This window comes from Camellia sinensis, chromosome 9, assembly GCF_055761805.1.
Source record: "Camellia sinensis isolate YWXY chromosome 9, ASM5576180v1, whole genome shotgun sequence".
Lineage (NCBI taxonomy): Eukaryota > Viridiplantae > Streptophyta > Magnoliopsida > Ericales > Theaceae > Camellia > Camellia sinensis.
Window position 1 is genome coordinate 163,062,411 of NC_138969.1, and position 19,236 is coordinate 163,081,646.

A 19,236-nucleotide genomic window follows, 5' to 3' on the forward strand; every position below is an offset into this window, starting at 1 on the left:
TAAAAATTTCAAATAACACATATACCAAGTCAATTTTGAATTCGGTTACTGATAAGGTCTTCAATTCGTAAATTGAAACAGAAACACAAACAGATATTTCTACATTAAACAGATATAAACACAAATAATGCAATGCATAATTAATTAACCTAGGATTTCATCTTAATTCCTTATTAGACGTATTAAATTATGGATTAACGTTAATCAGAGGTCAGGGTTATTACAGTCTTCCCCTCTTGAAGAGTTTGGTCCTCCAAACTCGAATTACCTTTATTTTGTAAGAATACCAAATCCAACGGAAACAAGTCAGGGTACCTTTTCATCATGTCTTCTTCTGTCTCCCAAGTTGCATAGGTTCCTCCATGATTCTGCCAATCAACCTTCACTAACGGAATTTCCTTGTTTCTCAATCTTTTGATTCGGTGATTCACAATTTGCATTGGCTTCTCCTCGTATGTATAATCATCTTTGAGAAGCACATGAGTCGATTTTATCACATGTAGTGGATCTCTCAAATAATCCCGAAGCACAGAGACATGAAAAACATTATACATATATTCCATGGCTAGTGGTAAGACTACCCAATATGTCACCGGGTTAATTTTCTCAAGGGTCTCATACGGTCCAACATATCTCGGTGCTAACTTTCCTTTCAGTCCAAACCGAGTTTGGCCCTTCATCGGAGTTACTTTGATAAACACGTTATCCCCGACTTCATATTCCCTGTCTGTTTTTTGGACATCAGCATAACTCTTTTGGCGGTTTTGTGCAGTTTTCAATCTTTGTTGAATCAATTTCACATTTTCAGTCGTTTCTTGCACCAATTCCGACCCCAACAAAGGTCTATCACCTACCTCAGCCCAACATATTGGAGATTAGCATTTTCTACCATACAAAGCTTCATAAGGAGCCATATCGATACTTGAATGGTAGCTGTTATTATACACAAACTCGGACAATGGTAACTAGGTTTCCCAATTCCCCTAGAAGTCCAATAGACACATTCGTAACATATCTTCCAAAGTTTGATTTGTTTGTTCAGTTTGGCCGTCTGTCTGCAGGTGATAGGCATTACTCAATCGCAATTCAATTCCCAAAGCTTGTTATAAACTCTGCCAGAATCTTAATGTAAACTTAGAATCTCTGTCAGATACTATAGATACCGGTACACTATGTAATCTCATAATTTCATTCACATACATGTTAGCTAACTTGTCCGCATTATAAATAGTTTTAACAAGTAGAAAATGGGCAAACTTAGTTAAACAGTCGACAATTACCCAAATAGAATCCATACCTCAAGAAGAGCGAGGCAGTCCAACAATGAAGTCCATCGTGTCATGTTCCCATTTCCATTCTGGTATTGGAAGTGGCTAAAGTAATCCAACGGGTCGTTGATGTTCAACTTTGACCTGTTGGCAATGCAAGCATCAGGCCACAAAATCAGTGATGCTTTTATTCATTCCAGGCCATCAGAAGTTTTGTTTCAAGTCATGGTACATCTTGATATTCCCCGGATGCATAGCAAACTTTGAATTGTGAGCTTTGGTCATAACTCACTTCCTCAAGTCCAGACAATCCAGCACATAACGTTGATTCTAAAACTTCAACACATTGCTCTCAAACACAAACCCTGGTCTCGGTTTTGAGTCAAGTTCATCTACAATCTTTTTCAAGAACTTATCTTCAAGTTGCTTCTCTTTGATTTCTTCAATGATTGCAGGTTGAGCATAAATGGCAGCTAAGATCCCGCCCTGTTCACGTATCACAATCTCAATCTCATTCTTCTCCAGGTCACATAACAATTCCTTCTGGCTAGTGAGCAAACATGACAAATTCCCAATGGATTTTCGACTTAATGCATCTACAACGGTATTTGCCTTCTCTGGATGATACAAAATTTGTAAATCATAGTCTTTGATCAATTCTAGCCATCTTCTCTGTCTCGTGTTCAGTTCTTTTTGGGTAAAGAAGTATTTTAAACTTTTGTGATCAGTATACACCTCACAAGTTACACCATACAAATAGTGTCGCCAAATTTTCATGGCAAACACCACAACTGCTAGTTCAAGGTCATGTGTCAGATAGTTCTTTTCATGTTGTCGGAGTTATCGAGAAGCATAAGCAATCACCTTACCATTTTGCATTAGTACACAACCCAAACCTTTGTAGGATGCATCACTATAAATCTAAAACCCATCAGTACCATTAAGTGGAGTCAAAATCGGTGTCGTTACTAATCTGGTCTTCAACTCTTTTAAGCAGACTCTCTTTGATCGTTCCAATCAAATGATACATTTTTTTTGGGTTAACTGGGTCCATGGCATAGCAAGTTTTGAAAAGTCTTTCACAAATCTTCTGTAATAACCTGCAAGTCCCAGAAAACTTCTGACTTCTGACACATTTGTCGGTTTAGGCCAATCCACAATACCTTCAATTTTTTGTGGATCCACCGATATGCCATCCCCGTTGATTACATGTCATAGAAATGCTACGCTGTCAAGCCAAAACTCACACTTAGAAAATTTTGCATATAATTTTTTTTCTCTCAGAATCATTAAAGTAGTTCTCAGATGATTCTCATGTTCTTCCTTGCTTTTAGAATAAATTAGTATGTCGTCAATGAATACAACAATAAACTCATCAAGAAATTGTTTGAACACCCTATTCATTAAGTCCATGAAAGCTGAAGGTGCATTTGTTACTCCAAATGGCATGACTAAAAATTCTTAATGCCCGTATCTAGTTCGAAAAGCGGTTTTCTCAATGTCTTCTGCTTTCACCTTTAACTGGTGGTATTCATATCTCAGGTCTATCTTAGAGAACACTTGTGCTCCCTGGAGTTGGTCAAACAGATCATCTATTCGGGGCAATGGATATTTGTTCTTCACAGTTATTTTGTTCAACTCACGGTAGTCAATACACAGCCTCAAAGACCCGTCTTTCTTTTTGACAAACAACACTGGAGCTCTCCAAGGTGAGGTACTCAGGCGGATGAATTTCTTGTCTAAGAGTTCTTGGAATTGGACTTTTAACTCTTTCAATTCAAAAGTCGACATTCTATAAGAAGTCTTGGAGATAGGTTGTGTTCCAGGTACTACATCAATAGTAAACTCAATTTCCCTATCAATTAAGTCCTCGGGTAGGTCATTAGGAAACACATCAGGAAATTCACAAACCACGGAAATAGTTTCCATACTTGCATTATCTAAAGACTCAGTCGTTACATAACATAAGTAGCCCCGACACCCTTTTCTTAACAATTTCTTGGCTTTCATAAATGAAATCAAGTATGGCGAAGGAACCACCCTATTTCCAGTAAAAACAAACGCAGGCAAACCAAGTGGTCTAAATATGATGGTTTTATTCACACAATCAATGGTAGCACAATATTTCATTAACTAATCCATACCAAGTATGTAGTCAAAATGATTAATACCCAATGGTAACAAGTCAACATACAATGTCACATCTCCAATCACAACATCACATGTCCGATAAACATAAGCACATATCATAGAACCTCCAAATGGTGTAGATGCAAACAGTAAACAGCTCATAGGTTCTAACGGGCTAGTTAATTTTTGAGAAAAAGCATGCAATACAAATGAATGTGTGGAACCAGAATTTATCAACACATAGGCATTCTGAGCACAAATAGAGATTATACCTGACACCACAGATTCGGTGTTTTGTACATCTCCAGGCACTAATTCAAACACTATCCCTTGTCTTAGCGTTTCAGTCTCGGTATTACCTCTGACATTAGTTCTTGCATTGGTCCTCATTGTAGAAGCAGATCCGACTGAACTTGTGGCAGGGCGGTTAGCATTCTTAATCCTGGATCATGTGGTCAGTCTTGCCACATTGAAAACACTCACTGGAGGCATGGTAACACGGGCCTTTATGCTTCCTTCCGCAATCGGGACAATTTGGAGTAGAGCCACTACTCTGGCTAAAGCTGCTAGAGGATCCTATATTCTGCCTTTTTGGAAATGATCGACCCTTCTTGAAATTGAATCTGGGCCGTTTACCCTTTCATTCAGCTGTTGGAGCTGGAGCTTGTTTCTTAGCTACCAAAATGGCCTTTGCTATCAATGCTCTATCAAGGACTGCTACATATATCGGCAATTTTAAGACGCCAACGCGATCAAACACTTCCAAGTCCAAACCGCCTTCGAATTTTTCTACCTTCTTGTAATCGGTGTCCACTATGTGTGGGGAAAAACGAGCTAATTCAGTAAACTTGGCCTCATATTCGGCCTCTGGGATTCTGTCTTGTTTGAGTTCTTGGAATTCTAACACTTTCCAATCTCTGAAGCATTGGGAAAAATACTTGTTATAGAAAATCTCATTAAACTGAGCCCACATCATGTTCCCATTGTTAGTTCGGATCAGTAACCATCATCTCTGGGCTTCATCTTTTGACGTGTAGGTGGCCAGAAGAACTTTCTGAATCTCAGAACAAGGAAATACTTCAAATAGTTTCTCCATTTTGAGTAACCATGTCTCTGCTTTCAATAGTTCAATACCACCCAAGAAAGTCGGCGGTTTCATCTTCATGAACTTTTGAGTTTAATTTATAAGATCATTGTTATCCGGCTCAACTTGGACCGACAGAGGCAAGGGAGGTAAAAGTTGTTGCCTCTGTTGTTGAGTCATTGCTTCAGTTAACGCTGCAAGCATTTGTTCCATGCGGCTCACTCGAGCCTCAGATGATTCAACTGTTCCATCACTTCTTGTGTTTTCCATTTGCTATAGGTAAACAAATCATTACAAACATAGGAAAATAGTCCTTTTCGCATCATTCAGATCATTTGTTTTAATGTCATGTGGTTATGGTCAGATTCAGTTTTCACTTTCAATGAACACACACTCACACATGTGGATGGAATGCCCATACTTCTTACTAGGACATCCTCAGCTCGTATGGACTCGTGTGTGCAGTAGAACACGTGCTCTGATACCACTTTGTCACGACCCAAACCCACCCCTATAGGTTTAGCGTCGTAACCAACTAGTAATCCTTGGATTACCAAAGGCCTCTTAACAGAATGACATATAGTAAGGGGCTATGAAAGCAAACATAGAAAATATACAATGTCTATAAAGCTGTAAAGACATACATGAAACAGATATCTTCAAAAGGAACTTATATATACACGTGTGACTCCATAAATACATTAGTCTTACATCATCCATTACACAGATAAAGCCAAAAAAGGACTTAGCCCAACGTACAGAAAAGAAAAACAAAACAAAAACATCTGTGGCAAGGATTACAAAACTAGACATCTCAAAAGAGAACCTCCCCGGGAGGCACAGTGGCTGGCTGACCCAAAACTCCAGGCAATAACTTAAGCCTGGTTACACGCCTGCTCACCTACATACATAATATAAATAGTGAGCAAAAGCCCAATGAATAATAACAGAGTAAAGGGTTTTGATGAATGATGATGTCCATAACATAATCAAAAATCAAAGTTCATATCAGAAACATATTTATATTTATATTCTTGTTCAAGTCAATAATAGAAATCAGAATACATACTAAATCTTACATCCGTTAGCGCTAACAGATCACATACGGAGCATTGAAGACCATACTTGTCAGTTCCATAAAGGAACCTCTGGTCGAGTATGGATAACTTGTCAATTCCATAAAGGAGCCTTCGACTAGGTACAAATAACTTGTTAGTTCCATAAAGGAACCTCCGGACCGGGAACAGATACCTTACTTGAGCCCCGAATACTTATCAAATTGGACAATTATTCATAGTACAAACATAACATTTCATAGAAGAGATCTTATTCCATATACAGAAAATAAGTAAAGTTAAACATAACTTTACTAAGTTATTACTCACATGTGGCTCCACTTGCAGAACAGACAAATCAGATAACTTGCGGCGCGTGACCTAAGACCTTCAATTGAGCTCTAGGTTGTTCTATCTTTGAGCCTTCAAGTTAATTTCCTCCAGATGGCTAGCAATTCCCTTGTTTGATTTCAATTCTCTTGGTCTCTCTCTCTCTCTATCTCTCTCTCTCTCCTTCTTCATATGTTGGAGCCAAAAGATGAGGAATGAGAGTGTGTAAAAGGTTCTAAGGTTTATATTAGCCTTATATAGGCTCCACTAGTGGGCATAATTGACCTTAATTAACTTAGGCTAGGCAAGGGTATTAATTAATCTAAATCGATTTGTTCCGAATCGAACTTCAATTGAACCTACCATAATATTCTAAAAATTCCAAATAACACATATACCAAGTCAATTTCACATTCGATTGCCGATAAAGCCTTTAATTCATAAATCGAAACAGAAACACAAACAAATATTTTTACACTAGACATATATAAACACAAATAATGCAATACACAATTAATTAACCCAGGATTTTATCTTAATTACTTATTAGGCATATTAAATTATGGATTAATGTTAATAAGAGGTCAGGGTTGTTACAAGACCGCTTTCCTGAACAGAGAGTTAGATGAAGAAATCTACATGCAACAACCGGGAGGATTTGTTGTACAGGGTCAAGAACACAAAATGTGTAAACTCGTGAAGTCTTTATATGGACTGAAACAAGCTCCAAAATAGTGGCATTAAAAATTTGACAAAGTAATACTGTCAAATGGGTTTAGGATACATGATTCTGATAAGTGTGTGGACAGTAAGTTTAGTGGCAATAGAGGTGTAATCATATGCCTATATGTAGATGACATGCTTATTTTGGGTACTGACAATGATGTCATTGAAACTACTAAAAGTTTCTTGTTGTCTAGCTTTAGTATGAAAGACCTGGGCTTGGCTAATGTAATTCTAGGTATTAAGATCAAACGAGAGGACAATAATTTGATTCTTACCCAGTCGAAGTATATTGAGAAAATTCTTAAGAAATTTAATCAATATAGTTGTACACCCATGTCTACACCTTTTGATTCAAATTTGAAATTATATCCTAATACTGGAAGAGCTATTGATCAGCTAAAATACTCAAGAGTGATAGGTAGCCTGATGTATGCATGACATGCACTAGACCTGATATTGCATTTGCAATGGAAAAACTTAGTAGATACACTAGTAAACTCAGTAGTGTACATTGGCATGCTGTTAATTGAGTACTTAGGTACTTGAGGAAAACGATAGACTATGGAATAGTCTATAATGGCTATCCAGCAGTGCTGGAAGGATTCACGAATGCTAGTTGGATAACTGACCCTGAAGATCACTCGTCCACGAGTGGTTGGATTTTTACTCTTGGAGGATGAGCTATCTCTTGGGATTCTAAGAAGCAAACATGCATAACAGACTGAACCATGGTGTCAGAGTTTGTAGCATTGGCTTCTTGTAACAAAGAAGCAGAGTGGCTAAGGAATCTCTTGTTAGAAATTAAGATATGGCCAAAACCTATGCCACCAATATCTTTGCATTGTGATAGTGAAGCAACTCTATCACGAGCCTATAGCCATGTCTATAATGGAAAGTCCAGGCATATAGAACTGAGACATAGCTGTGTCAGGCAATTAATCACAGAAGGTGTGATTACCATTAGTTATGTAAAGTCAAGTGAAAACTTGGCTGACCCCTTAACAAAAGGACTTGCAAGGGATTTGGTGTGGAAAACATCAAAGGGGATGGGTCTTAAGCCCACTTAACATAATCACTACTAATGGAAACTCGACTCAACACTTGAAGAAACATCAAGTCTTGAGTTCAATGAGCCCAAGTACACCATATGTCGTGATTGCAAGCACTTAGTTTTATTTCATTTTCATCCCAAGGTTGAAGTGCTTGGTACCTGTAATGTGAACAGAAGAGGATGAATTAGCAAACTCTTAATAAGCTTACAACTGGGTTGTTAGGGTACTATAAATTACAAGGGTACTCTTAGGAAACTTACCTATGTGAGTGTAGGAGGTGGTGCCGCTTCCTATGAGCCCAAGGGCTTGACTCTAGAGCACTCATGAAACATTATATAAACACAAGGCCAATCCACATGTTGGTTTGTTTGAATACTTAAGGTAACTTGTACTGTGCGTGAGACATGTCCGATTAGTCATATAAGATCACTAGTTCAAAGACAAGTCTACTATGCCATCTTGACTAACTTTGAGGTGTCTTTACTAAGTGAATTATTCAAATCGTAAGATATCTTCACCTATGCATAAGGCTGCCAAGTGAACCAAGAGTCATCATCTGGTATTTTGAAAATGGTGGGGGAATGTTAGGAAATTTTCAAAATGGGTTTTCAAAATTTATTGTTTAGTTTTTGGGTGATTTCAAAACCTTCCTTGTTTTTTTTTAAAAAAGCTTGAAATAAGCTTGGGGACTTTGTCCCACATCGGAAAAAGAGGAAAACATGGAGCACTTAATAAAGTGTTACATGGAATATTCCTTTGAATATGGAATTGTGAGATGGATGCTAATGTATATGCACTCACACCACAAGGATGGTGCTTTGCACCATCCGCAAACGCACATGCATGCGTGCGTAACGTGGGCAGTGGGCTGTGTGGCGTTTGATGGCGCACTTTGCACTTAGCACGGACGCAAGGCGCTATGAGGGCACTTTCCTATTTGCATCGGATAGGTTGAAGCAATGACGTGGATCCAACGTAGCATGGGTGACGTGGAATACTGTTAGCTCTGAGTGGCAATGATGTGGCGTCCATTGGCAATGAGTCAACCAACCTATCGAACAGTTGCGTATCCGATCTGGAGCGGTTTGATCATAGCCGTTGATTGGGGATGCGCGCAATCGTACGAATGAGATGGCATCCGATTGTGATCAGGTATGATCAGTCAAGGCGTCTATTCGGTGTGAGAATGATCTGCACCATAGATCGTCGATCCAATGATCAAATCTTATAGGATGTGATCAAGGGATATGACTATTCGATCAGCTGCATCAAGGCCTATAAATAGGTTATGAAATCAGCCATTTTAATCCATCCAAAAAAATCCAAAAAGCATTCCTGCAATTCTCTCTCTCTCTCTCTCTCTCTTGATTTAGAGCTTTCGATCAAGAGTTTTTGAAGTAAATTTCTGTTTTCCTTACTGGTAATCAAATTCTGCAGACTTGATTATCAGTATCTTGGTTTTCTTGATTATATCAAGAGTATTATGATTTACTGTCGTCAGTGCAGAAGCCAGTAGACTTGATCCTTAGATCATGCTTCATTGTATCTTACAGGCGAATTTGCTGTAACCCTTTGCATACCTTCTGGTGAGTGCAAATATTGTCTTTAGGAAAGCAACTTAGTAATGCGATTTGAAGCACCAAATTTATGTTCTATATAGACAAGATTATCACCAAGGTTTGAAGACTCGAAGACCACCAACTGAAGAATTCAAGACAAATTGTTCTAACAGGTTTTGCTCATCCACAACAGCTTTAGAGTAAATAATCAAAACTATGGATAATCTTCACCTAATAAAAGTGGCTGAATGAAATTATCTGCAATGGTAGGTTTTCTGATGATTTACTTACCCAAACATATAGGGAAATCCAATGGTGTGCGCTTTAGAGGTGCATGCCATAGCTATCCTATCAAAAAATTTAGAATTTTATCACAAAGTTTCGTAACAATAACTACAAAATGTGTAATCTCGTCATAAATTCGTATAACAAAATATCTAAAATTTTGTGGTTGATGTTACAAAAGTTTGTGGTTTGATTATGACTAATTTGTGGCGAGATTACGTATTTTGTAATTAATATTACAAAATTTTGTATTAAAATTACATATTTTGTAATAGGGTGCATTTGTAGTAGGGTGCACACTATAACATTTCCCAAACATATATTTAAAAAAGATAAGGTAAATTACACTAACCTCCCTTAAATTTGAATAAAATATAGCAAGTCTCATAGTTTTGATATAATTAAACTAATTCCTATTTAATAAGGTTAAATAGATCAAAACTAATACAAATAATGTGTAAACACTATGAAAAATGACAATATCATTTTTTTTTCCATTTATATGACTAATGAATTAAGTATTAACGAAAAATGAGTTAAATTCTATGTAAATTAAAACAATAAAGGATCCTAATATAATTATGCCAAAACTTTAGGGCTAGCTATATTTTCTTCAAACTCTAAAGGAAGTCAGTGTAATTTACCTAACAAAAAATAATTTATAGTGGAGATTCATTATACAAAAATTGAATCTAAATTTTATATCACATTTAAAGTATTAATTTATTTTCGTTAAGTAAAATCGACCAAAAAAAAAAAAAAAGAAGAAGATATTTTAGTCATTAAATTCAATATAAACGTATATAAATGTCTAATATATATATATATATATATATATTTTGTTGTTGATTTTTATAACTTAAATACTATTTTTTATATTAATTTTAGGAAGACTTATTTATAAGTTCTTTTTCAGACACTTATATTAGGCTAAGTCTTGTGTAATTTCTTATAGAGTCTCAAGTCCTATTTAGATAGGAATGTATTTCACAAAATCCTGCATAAACGTAACGGGACGTAACACTTACATAAACGTAATGTAACGTGACACCTACATAAACGTAACGTAACGTGACACCTATCTAAACGTAACGTGACACCTACATAAACGTAACGTAACGTGTCACGTTACGTTTCGAAAATTTAATGAGTTTTTATTTTTTTAAATTGAATGTGAAAATGTTGTTGGTTTATGTTGGTATCACGTTACGTTTCATATAAATATGATCTATGGTAACATTCAATTCGTTTATGTAGATATGATTTATGGTAACATTCGATTTCCTATATAGGAAATTGAATGTTGCCATAGATCATAGGTGTCATGTTATGTTTATGTAGATGTCACGTTATGTACAGGTGTCACGTTACGTTTATGTAGGTGTCACGTTACGTTATGTTTATATATATATGATTTATGGTAACATTCAATTTCCTATATATGATTTTACTATTATTTATGATATTAACAACTAATATTGAGGGTAAATGTGTCAACAAACTTCCCACAGGACTTATGGGAACATAAGTTTTTTAGTAGGACCATATGTAGCATAAACCTCCCTAATAGGACTTATAAATAATTTTCCCTTAATTTTACTTAATGAAAATAGAAAAATTGTTTAACTTGAAAACAAATTTAAAAAAAAATAAAAATAAAATTGAGGTTTGAATTAACAAAATTAAAATTTTAATATTTTTTGTAATTTTTCCAAAAATTTATACAAAATAGTCTCATTTATATTAATTAATTAGAAGCCAAAATTTTCATCATTATAACATAAACATGTTTTTTGGAAAAAATTACATAAAAAACCCCAAAGTTTAACCCTCATAGCAGATTAAACCCTACAATTTTAATTTTTTTTCATATCAAACCCTACATTTTTAAATTGATAACAATTCAAACAATCCATCCATACTCGGTTATCTTATTTAACAGAGAGAAATATCTGGTAATGCACGTGGCCCTATTTATATCACTCATTCAAGTTAATGGAAAATTTATCATTAAACTGGACCACACCAAATCAGAACTCTACTTTATTAAGCATCAACCCTACCAAAACCAAAAATCATTCATCTATAATGCAGCTTACCACACTTGATTAATTACACTCACCTCTCTCATCATCTTTTTCCATTCAACTATCAGCACCACTGTTAGACACCTGTTTGGATCCCTTCATCCAAAAAGTACTGCCGTCCTACAGTGTGTGAGATTTTGTGTGTATTGATTTGGGTATTTTGATGTTTGACTTTTTGATTGAACCCAGAGATAACTGGCTAGAGTTTAAAGAGTATTGTTGGCAGATGGGGTGTTTTGGAAAGATGGTTAAAAATTAATTTTTTGATTTTTTTAATGTATAAAAAAAAGGGTTTTTTACTGGCCGGTCTTACTTTTTATAGTTATTCCCTTCTTAGTCCTGAATATTGATGTTGTGCACCAATAGGTCCTGAAGTCTTTTTTTTGTACCTGTTTTACCCTTGTTTTGTTTCCCCCTATTTTGGCACGTTTCTATTTGATTTTTGCCATCAAAATACTATAATATGAGTTTGGGTTTGGTTTTGGGTTTGGGTTTGGGTTTGTGATTTGGATTTCTGTGGAACTTCGCGATTTGTTAATGCATTATTGTGAAGCTTCGTGATTTGTGAATTCGCGCTTGGTGTATATTTGGATTTTGCGATTTGTGATCTCATGGAGGAAGCTCGATTTGTGATTTGTTTTTTATAAATCTGTGAATCTTCGTGTTTTGTAATTTCGCGTTTGGTGTATAGTTAGATTTTGTGGTTTGCGATTTTGTGGATGGAGCTCAACTGGTATGTTTGATTTTGATTTCAATTTCGATGTTTTGGTGTTTTTTAGTTTGAGTTTGTGATTTTGATTTTGTTTATGATATTGTTGTTATTCTGTTGTTTCTGCGATTGAATTTGTATTTTTATCGTGATATTGAAAGCTTTGAGATATGTATATGTAACGAATATTAGATTTTTTTTTTTTTGGTTACGAAATTGTTTTGGTTGAACACAAGTGTTGGTTTGTGATTTTCTACAGTGATAATTTTATCACTGAGTAGTTTGGGGGTATCATTGGATTAACTTTTTCAACACTGATAAATTTATCAGTGAGTATAGGAATAGGAGATGAAAAAGTTGCATAATATAATGGTAAGATTCAAATCGAGCTACCATGCCCAATAAGTGTAAGTCTTATTCACTGTTCATGCTCTTGGTCTTAGGTAGTGTTAATTGTTAAATTTATAACTGTTGGTTTTTGGATGTGTTTGAGTTGGTTGATAATTCTATCACTGTATTAGATTTTGCTTTAGGTTGTTTGAGTTGTTTGTTAAAATATAATTGTTATTTGTTGCAAGATTTATAGTGATGAAAAATTCTTTGTTTCTTATGTGCAAATTTAGAGGTGTGACATTGGTTATTAAGTATAATGATGGATTTAAGTTCAAGGATTTAGTATACAAAATGTGTGCAAAGTGGAGTGAGTTAGTTGGTAGTTTTTTCGAATATATCGTATTCAATGCCCGTACATTCTTATTATGGTCTACAAAGTGAAGAGGATTTGGAGGTTATGGTTAGACTCGCACTTTCTTGTGATATTCATCGTATTGATGTTTTTGTTAAGTGTTGTTCTTTGGGTGAAGGTTATATGATTTTGTGATGGTGAAGCTGGTAGTAGTAGTAGTAGTAGTGTTGTTTGTAAAACTGATTTTTTGCCTTCATTTTATTTAAATCAACGGAAACTTTTGCTCTCCAATAGGTGGGTTAATTGTATAAAAGGAGTGGGTCAAAGGTTTGCTCAAGGAGATGTTGAATTTCGAGATGCGTTGTGAAAGTATTCTATTCATTTCGATTTTGATTTTGTTAAGAATGACAAGGATCGTGTCACTATTCATTGTAAGAGAAGGGCTGATTTGGGATGTTTATGGAGCGTGCATGCTAGAGTGGAAAATTCTAGTAAAGCTTTTGTTATTAAACAATTTGATGATGTTCATACGTGTAGATCTTCTTTTCGTACAATTAAACATACTAGGATGACTTCGAGTATGATTGGTGGGCTAATTTCAAGTGAGGTTCATAATAAGGCTTTGACATCGATTAGTGAGGTGGTTTGTGATTTCCAGGACTATTATTGAACAGAAGTTTCTTATCGGCGAGCTTGGATGAGTGTTGAAAAACCAAGGGATGTTATTTTTGTTGACTATTCATCTTCATTTGACGATCTTCGTTGGTATGTTGATACCGCTAATGATTGTAATCCGGGGAGTGTTTTTGATATGGAATTTGATATTAATAGTAAAGGAAGACATTTCAAATGCTTGTTTTTCGCTTTTGAGGCATGTATTCATGGTTTCAAGTATTGTCGGCCTGTGTTGATGCTTGATGAAACTTTCTTGAAAGGAAGACACAAAGGTTGTTTATTGGCTACTACGGAAAAAGACAGTAACCAAGGTATATTCTGTGTCTATTTGTTATTATTATAAAACAATGATAATTTTATCATTTTTGTTATTGGAGAGTGTTGATTATTGAGTATGGTCAATCAATTAGTGATAAATTTATGTTGTATACTTTTGTTAAATTTTTATATTTATACAGTGGTAAATTTATTATGCATTGATTCTATATGTTGTATGTTTTTATTGAATTGTTGTAGTAATACAGTGATAAAGTTATCTATGGTTGGTGCTATATGTTATATACTTTGCGTTTTGCTTTTGTTTTGTAATCTTTTTTATTTGTTACAAATAATGTGTATATATTTTGTTTGTAGGTTTATATCCATTATGTTTTGCCATTGTTGATAGTGAACGTTATGACAATTGGCATTGGTTATTGTCAAAGTTATTTGCTATTTTGACTCTGGGAAGGGATATTACGTTTGTTACTGATCAACATGCAGGTTTGCTGAAAGCTTTAGCTAAGGTCATTTCGTTTTCTTCTCATTCTTTTTGTCCAATGCATTTGAAAACAAACTTGAAGACTTATTTGTCAGTGAAGAGTCGCGAATCTAAAGAGTATTTGCTCACTCCTTTTAGTAGATGTGCAAATGCTCCTACTATTGAGTTGTTTAATGAGCTATTTGAAGAATTTAAGGGTCGTTGTGGTCGTAATGTTCAGAAGTTTCTTGAGAATTTGCCTAATGAGTGTTGGTGTAACGCTTATTTTCAAGGCAAGAGGTATGGTGAAATGTGCACATATGCTGCAGAATCTTTTAATTCATAGATTAGGGATAAGCATCATTTGTTTTCAACTAATCTTGTTGATGCTATACGGGTGAAACTAATGGGGCAATTTTCAAAAAGGTGAGAAATTGGAAATAAGTGGAATCGTATTGTTTGTCCTTTTGCAGAGAAAAAGTTGGAAGAAGCTTTTAATGATACAAAGGCATGGATAGTTAAGAAGTGTAGCGATGATATTCATGAAATCCAATTGGATCATTCAATTATGGTTGATATTGGGAAACAGTCTTGTTCTTGTCGATTGTTGGAAATTGATTCTTTTTCTTGCAAACATGGTTTTTATGCTATAAAGAGGAGTGAGAAGGATCTGAATTGTTTTCTTGATGATTACTACCATGTTCGTAGTTATTGTAATTCTTATTTACATTCTATCTATCTAGTTCCTAGTATGTGAAAGCCAAATGTAGTTCTTGATGATGACGTTGTTTTACCTCCTCTTTGTAAGAAACTAGTTGGATGTCCAAGAACATAGAGAATACCTTCGAAGGACGGATCAAGAGAATTAGGTGCAGTAGGTGTGGAAAGATGGGAACTCATAATCAAAAAACATGTAAAGAAGCTTGCTTTAGTGTATTGATTTTAATTGAATTACTTTTGTTGAGAGTTGAGAGGTGTTACTTGCATTGAATGTTTGAGTATTTTTTGAAAGATACATCATTTCGGTAGTTGCATTGGATGATTGAGGAATTTTTTGAACGGAAATTATATTTTTTGTTGATATTTTTACAAGATTAAGTTTCACAGATATATATGCTTTGATTTTGGTTAAATGTAGTTGATATTTTTGGTGTTTTATACAGTGGTAAATTTATCCTTGGTTGGTTTGAATGAGTTGGTGGATTATGTTTTTTTAAGAGTGATAAATTTACCATTGTCTGAAGGAAACAATCAAGCATTAATGGGGTTGCTGAATTTTGTTATTTTTAAGAATGATAAATTTATAACTGACTGTATGGAAAGAGTTGATGGTTTATTACATTTATGTCAATGGTTGATAAATTTATCACTGTCATATCCAACCAAATGTTCTTTTTTACAGTGATAAATTTATCAGTGGCTTAAACTCAAGAAAAATCAATGGTAGGTAGCTTGGGACTAAGTTTCCCAATCTGTGCTACATTACTGCCACTATGCAATTAACTATCAGTGGGATCCTTGAAGCAAAATATTTCGAGTTTGCAATTCATTTTCAGATTAAATTGTTCAAAATTTCAGTCTAAGAAATGCTTTAGATGCAACGGTTTATCATCAGGTCTTGAATAAGATCATTTTTCTTCATAAATAAGTGGTTCTTGGAGTCAAATGTTAAAATGTATGTACGGTTTATTTTTTTGGATTTACTGTTAGAACTTTATCTCCACTCCATATACCCAGAATGACATGTTCTTACATTCATTCCCAAACTTGAAAATATCTACAAATTGCAACAGTGTTTTAATTCTCAATTTGGACAATGTAATAGTGTTTGTGTTTTAATTTTCGATTTAGATAAATTATTTATTATTTTTTATATTGTTTTGTTTACTTGAATTAGGAAAAAAGAATGAGAGAGAGAGAGAGAGAGAGAGAGAGAGAGTTGCTGATTTTTGTTAGTTTGAACAGTGATAAATTTATCAGTGTAAAAAAAATGTCATGTTAGTAAATGAAGGGATCCAAACTTGTTATTAAGCATAAAGTAAGACTGATATCAAAGCCATATAGCTAAAAAAGACTGAATTTTCATTTAGTGTATTGTCTGTAATTTTAACATTGTAACAACCAAGCATTATAATATTCATTGAAGTAAAATACGAACCAAAATGATCAAAATATAGATAATACAGTAACAACCAAACAAGTCAAATGTATGAAGTATTCACATTCTAACAACTAAATGAATCAATGTTTCCTTTTTATTACACTGTAACAAACAAACAAGCAAAATGTTTTCTTTTCTTCCAGATCTGTTGATTAGTGTAACAAACAAACAAGCAAAATGTTTTCTTTTCTTTCAGATTTGTTGATTATTGCGGAGGCAAGTCATCAATGTTTTCATCAACTATTTATTATTGAGCAGTTTGTTGGTCAGTCAAGAAGATAGTTAATATATCGGCTCTCAATTGATTGCATTTTTCTTTGGAAAAAGTAGACATTATGTTGTTGCTGGAAACATATTGCCTCATGATATAGCAAATAATGATTCCACAATCAAGCCTGCAAACATATTTTGAAAACAAAATATTATAATTTGGTTTCGTTGCATTTTTTTTTTTTTTTTGTAGGAGTGTTTTGTTATTGATCAACTTACGAAGTGTCTTCTTATTGTGGGCTGTTGATAACTCTCTCTGAATTAGGAAAATTAAGCAAATCTATCATTGTTATAACAATTTTTATCACTGAATTAGGCAAAGTAAGGAAATTCGTCATTGTATAGCAAATGTTATCACTCAATTAAGAAAATTAAGCAAATCTATCATTCTTATTGCAAATTTTATCACTAAATTAGGCAAAGTAAGCAAATCTGTCATTGTATAGCAAATTTTATCACTGAATTAGCAAAAGTAAACAAATCCATCATTGTATGGCAAATGAACATGAAGATATGATTATTATGAAGTTGAATATCACTAATAAATTAATACTGTATGATACACATTGAAAATAGTTTCAAGTTGAATTTTATCACTTAATTATAGTTATGAAAGAAGAAGGGAATCAAATACATCATTATAACAAATTTTATCACTCAATTAAGAAAATTAAGCAAATCTATCATTCTTATAGCAAATTTTCTCACTGAATTGGGCAAAATAAACAAATCTGTTATTGTATAGCAAATGAACATGAAGATGTGATTATTATGAAGTTGAATATCACTTAATTATAGTTATAAAAGAAGAACGGAAGATGAATACGACTCACGTTTGATTCGCATGTTTATTGAAGAATAAGGAAAGCAAATCCATCATTATAACAACTTTTATCACTCAATTAGGAAAATTAAGCAAATCTATCATTCTTATAGCAAATTTTCTCATTGATTTGGGCAAAGTAAGCAAATCTGGCATTGTATAGCAAATTTTATCACTAGATTAGCAAAAGTAAGCAAATCTATCATTGTATAGGAAATGGATATGAAGATGTGATTATTATGAAGTTGAATATCACTCATAAATTAATACTGTATGGTACAAATTGAAAATAACTTCAAGTCGAATTGTATCACTCAATTATAGTTATGAGAGAAGAAGGGAGGCAAATCTATCATTATAACAAATTTTATCACTCAATTAGGAAAATTAAGCAAATCTATTATTCTTATAGCAAATTTTATCACTGAATTGGGCAAAGTAAGCAAATCTGTCATTGTATATCAAATTTTATCACTGAATTAGCAAAAGTAAGCAAATCCATCATTGTATAGAAAATGAACATAAAGATGTGATTATTATGAAGTTGAATATCACTCATAAATTAATACTGTATAATACACATTGAAAATAACTTCAAGTCAAATTTTATTTATAGTTATGAAAGAATAAGGGAAGCAAATCTATACTTATGAAATAAGAAGATAAGCAAATCCATCATTATAACAAATTTTATCACTCAATTAGGAAAATTAATCAAACTTATCATTCTTATAGCAAATTTTCTCACTGAATTGAAAATAACTTCAAGTCAAATTTTATCATTCTTGCCTGCGGTGAAGTCCACCAATTCATTGATGTGCAGTAGAGGAAAGTCATCCTTCGGACTGGCTCTGTTCAGATCCCTGAAGTCCACATGCCATCTTTCTTCGGCACTGGGACAATGTTGGCCAACCAAGTTAGATACTCAGATACTTGCAAGAACCCTGCGTCTATCTGTTTGGTGACCTCCTTAATCTTTAAAGCCCAATTCGGGCGTATTCTCTGCAACTTCTGTTTGATGGGTCGGGCTTCGGGGTCAAGAGGGATCCGATGCTGTACAATCTCAAGATCGATTCTAGGCATGTCTTTGTAGGACCACGCAAAAACATCTTTGTAATCTTTTAATAAAGCGACTAAGCGCTCATGCTCCTCCAAAGACAACGTGGACCCGATCTGGACTAGATGCGGATCCTTCTCAGTACCCACATTAATAGTAATGATTTCATCAGCAAGGGGTTTTGCAAACCTCTCCTCTTCCTGATTAATCAAAATTTTCAAAACCAGAGGAATTCCTTCCTCATCGTTTTCATCAAAATTTTGAAAATCGTGATCAATGCAATAAATAAGAGGCACAGAAAAATATTCAGAATCTGCAATGGCATTCTCATTCACAAGGTCAAGTTGATCCAGTTTCTCGGTTACAACTGACTCAAAGGAAAAAGAAAAGGACGACCCAGACAAAACCCTGGCATCCGAGTTATCACCCCCAGGAATATCGGACTGAGACCCAGAAGCACCGGAATCTGATTCTGACTCCACAGACTCTGTGGAATCAGATTCTGGTTCATTACCCGACTCAGAACTACTAGACAGGTAAC

At 34.4% G+C, this 19,236-nt stretch overlaps 1 protein-coding gene across 1 annotated transcript; it reads left to right on the forward strand.

Moving 5' to 3' along the window:
- Nucleotides 1–13,667: 13,667 nt before the first annotated feature.
- LOC145799869 (uncharacterized) lies at nucleotides 13,668–15,141 on the forward strand. The gene is made up of 4 exons (XM_082889506.1): nucleotides 13,668–13,956; nucleotides 14,279–14,407; nucleotides 14,501–14,677; nucleotides 14,858–15,141. The coding sequence occupies exons 1-4, from the start codon at nucleotides 13,668–13,670 to the stop codon at nucleotides 15,139–15,141; spliced, it is 879 nt and encodes a 292-aa protein (XP_082745632.1).
- Nucleotides 15,142–19,236: the final 4,095 nt, after the last annotated feature.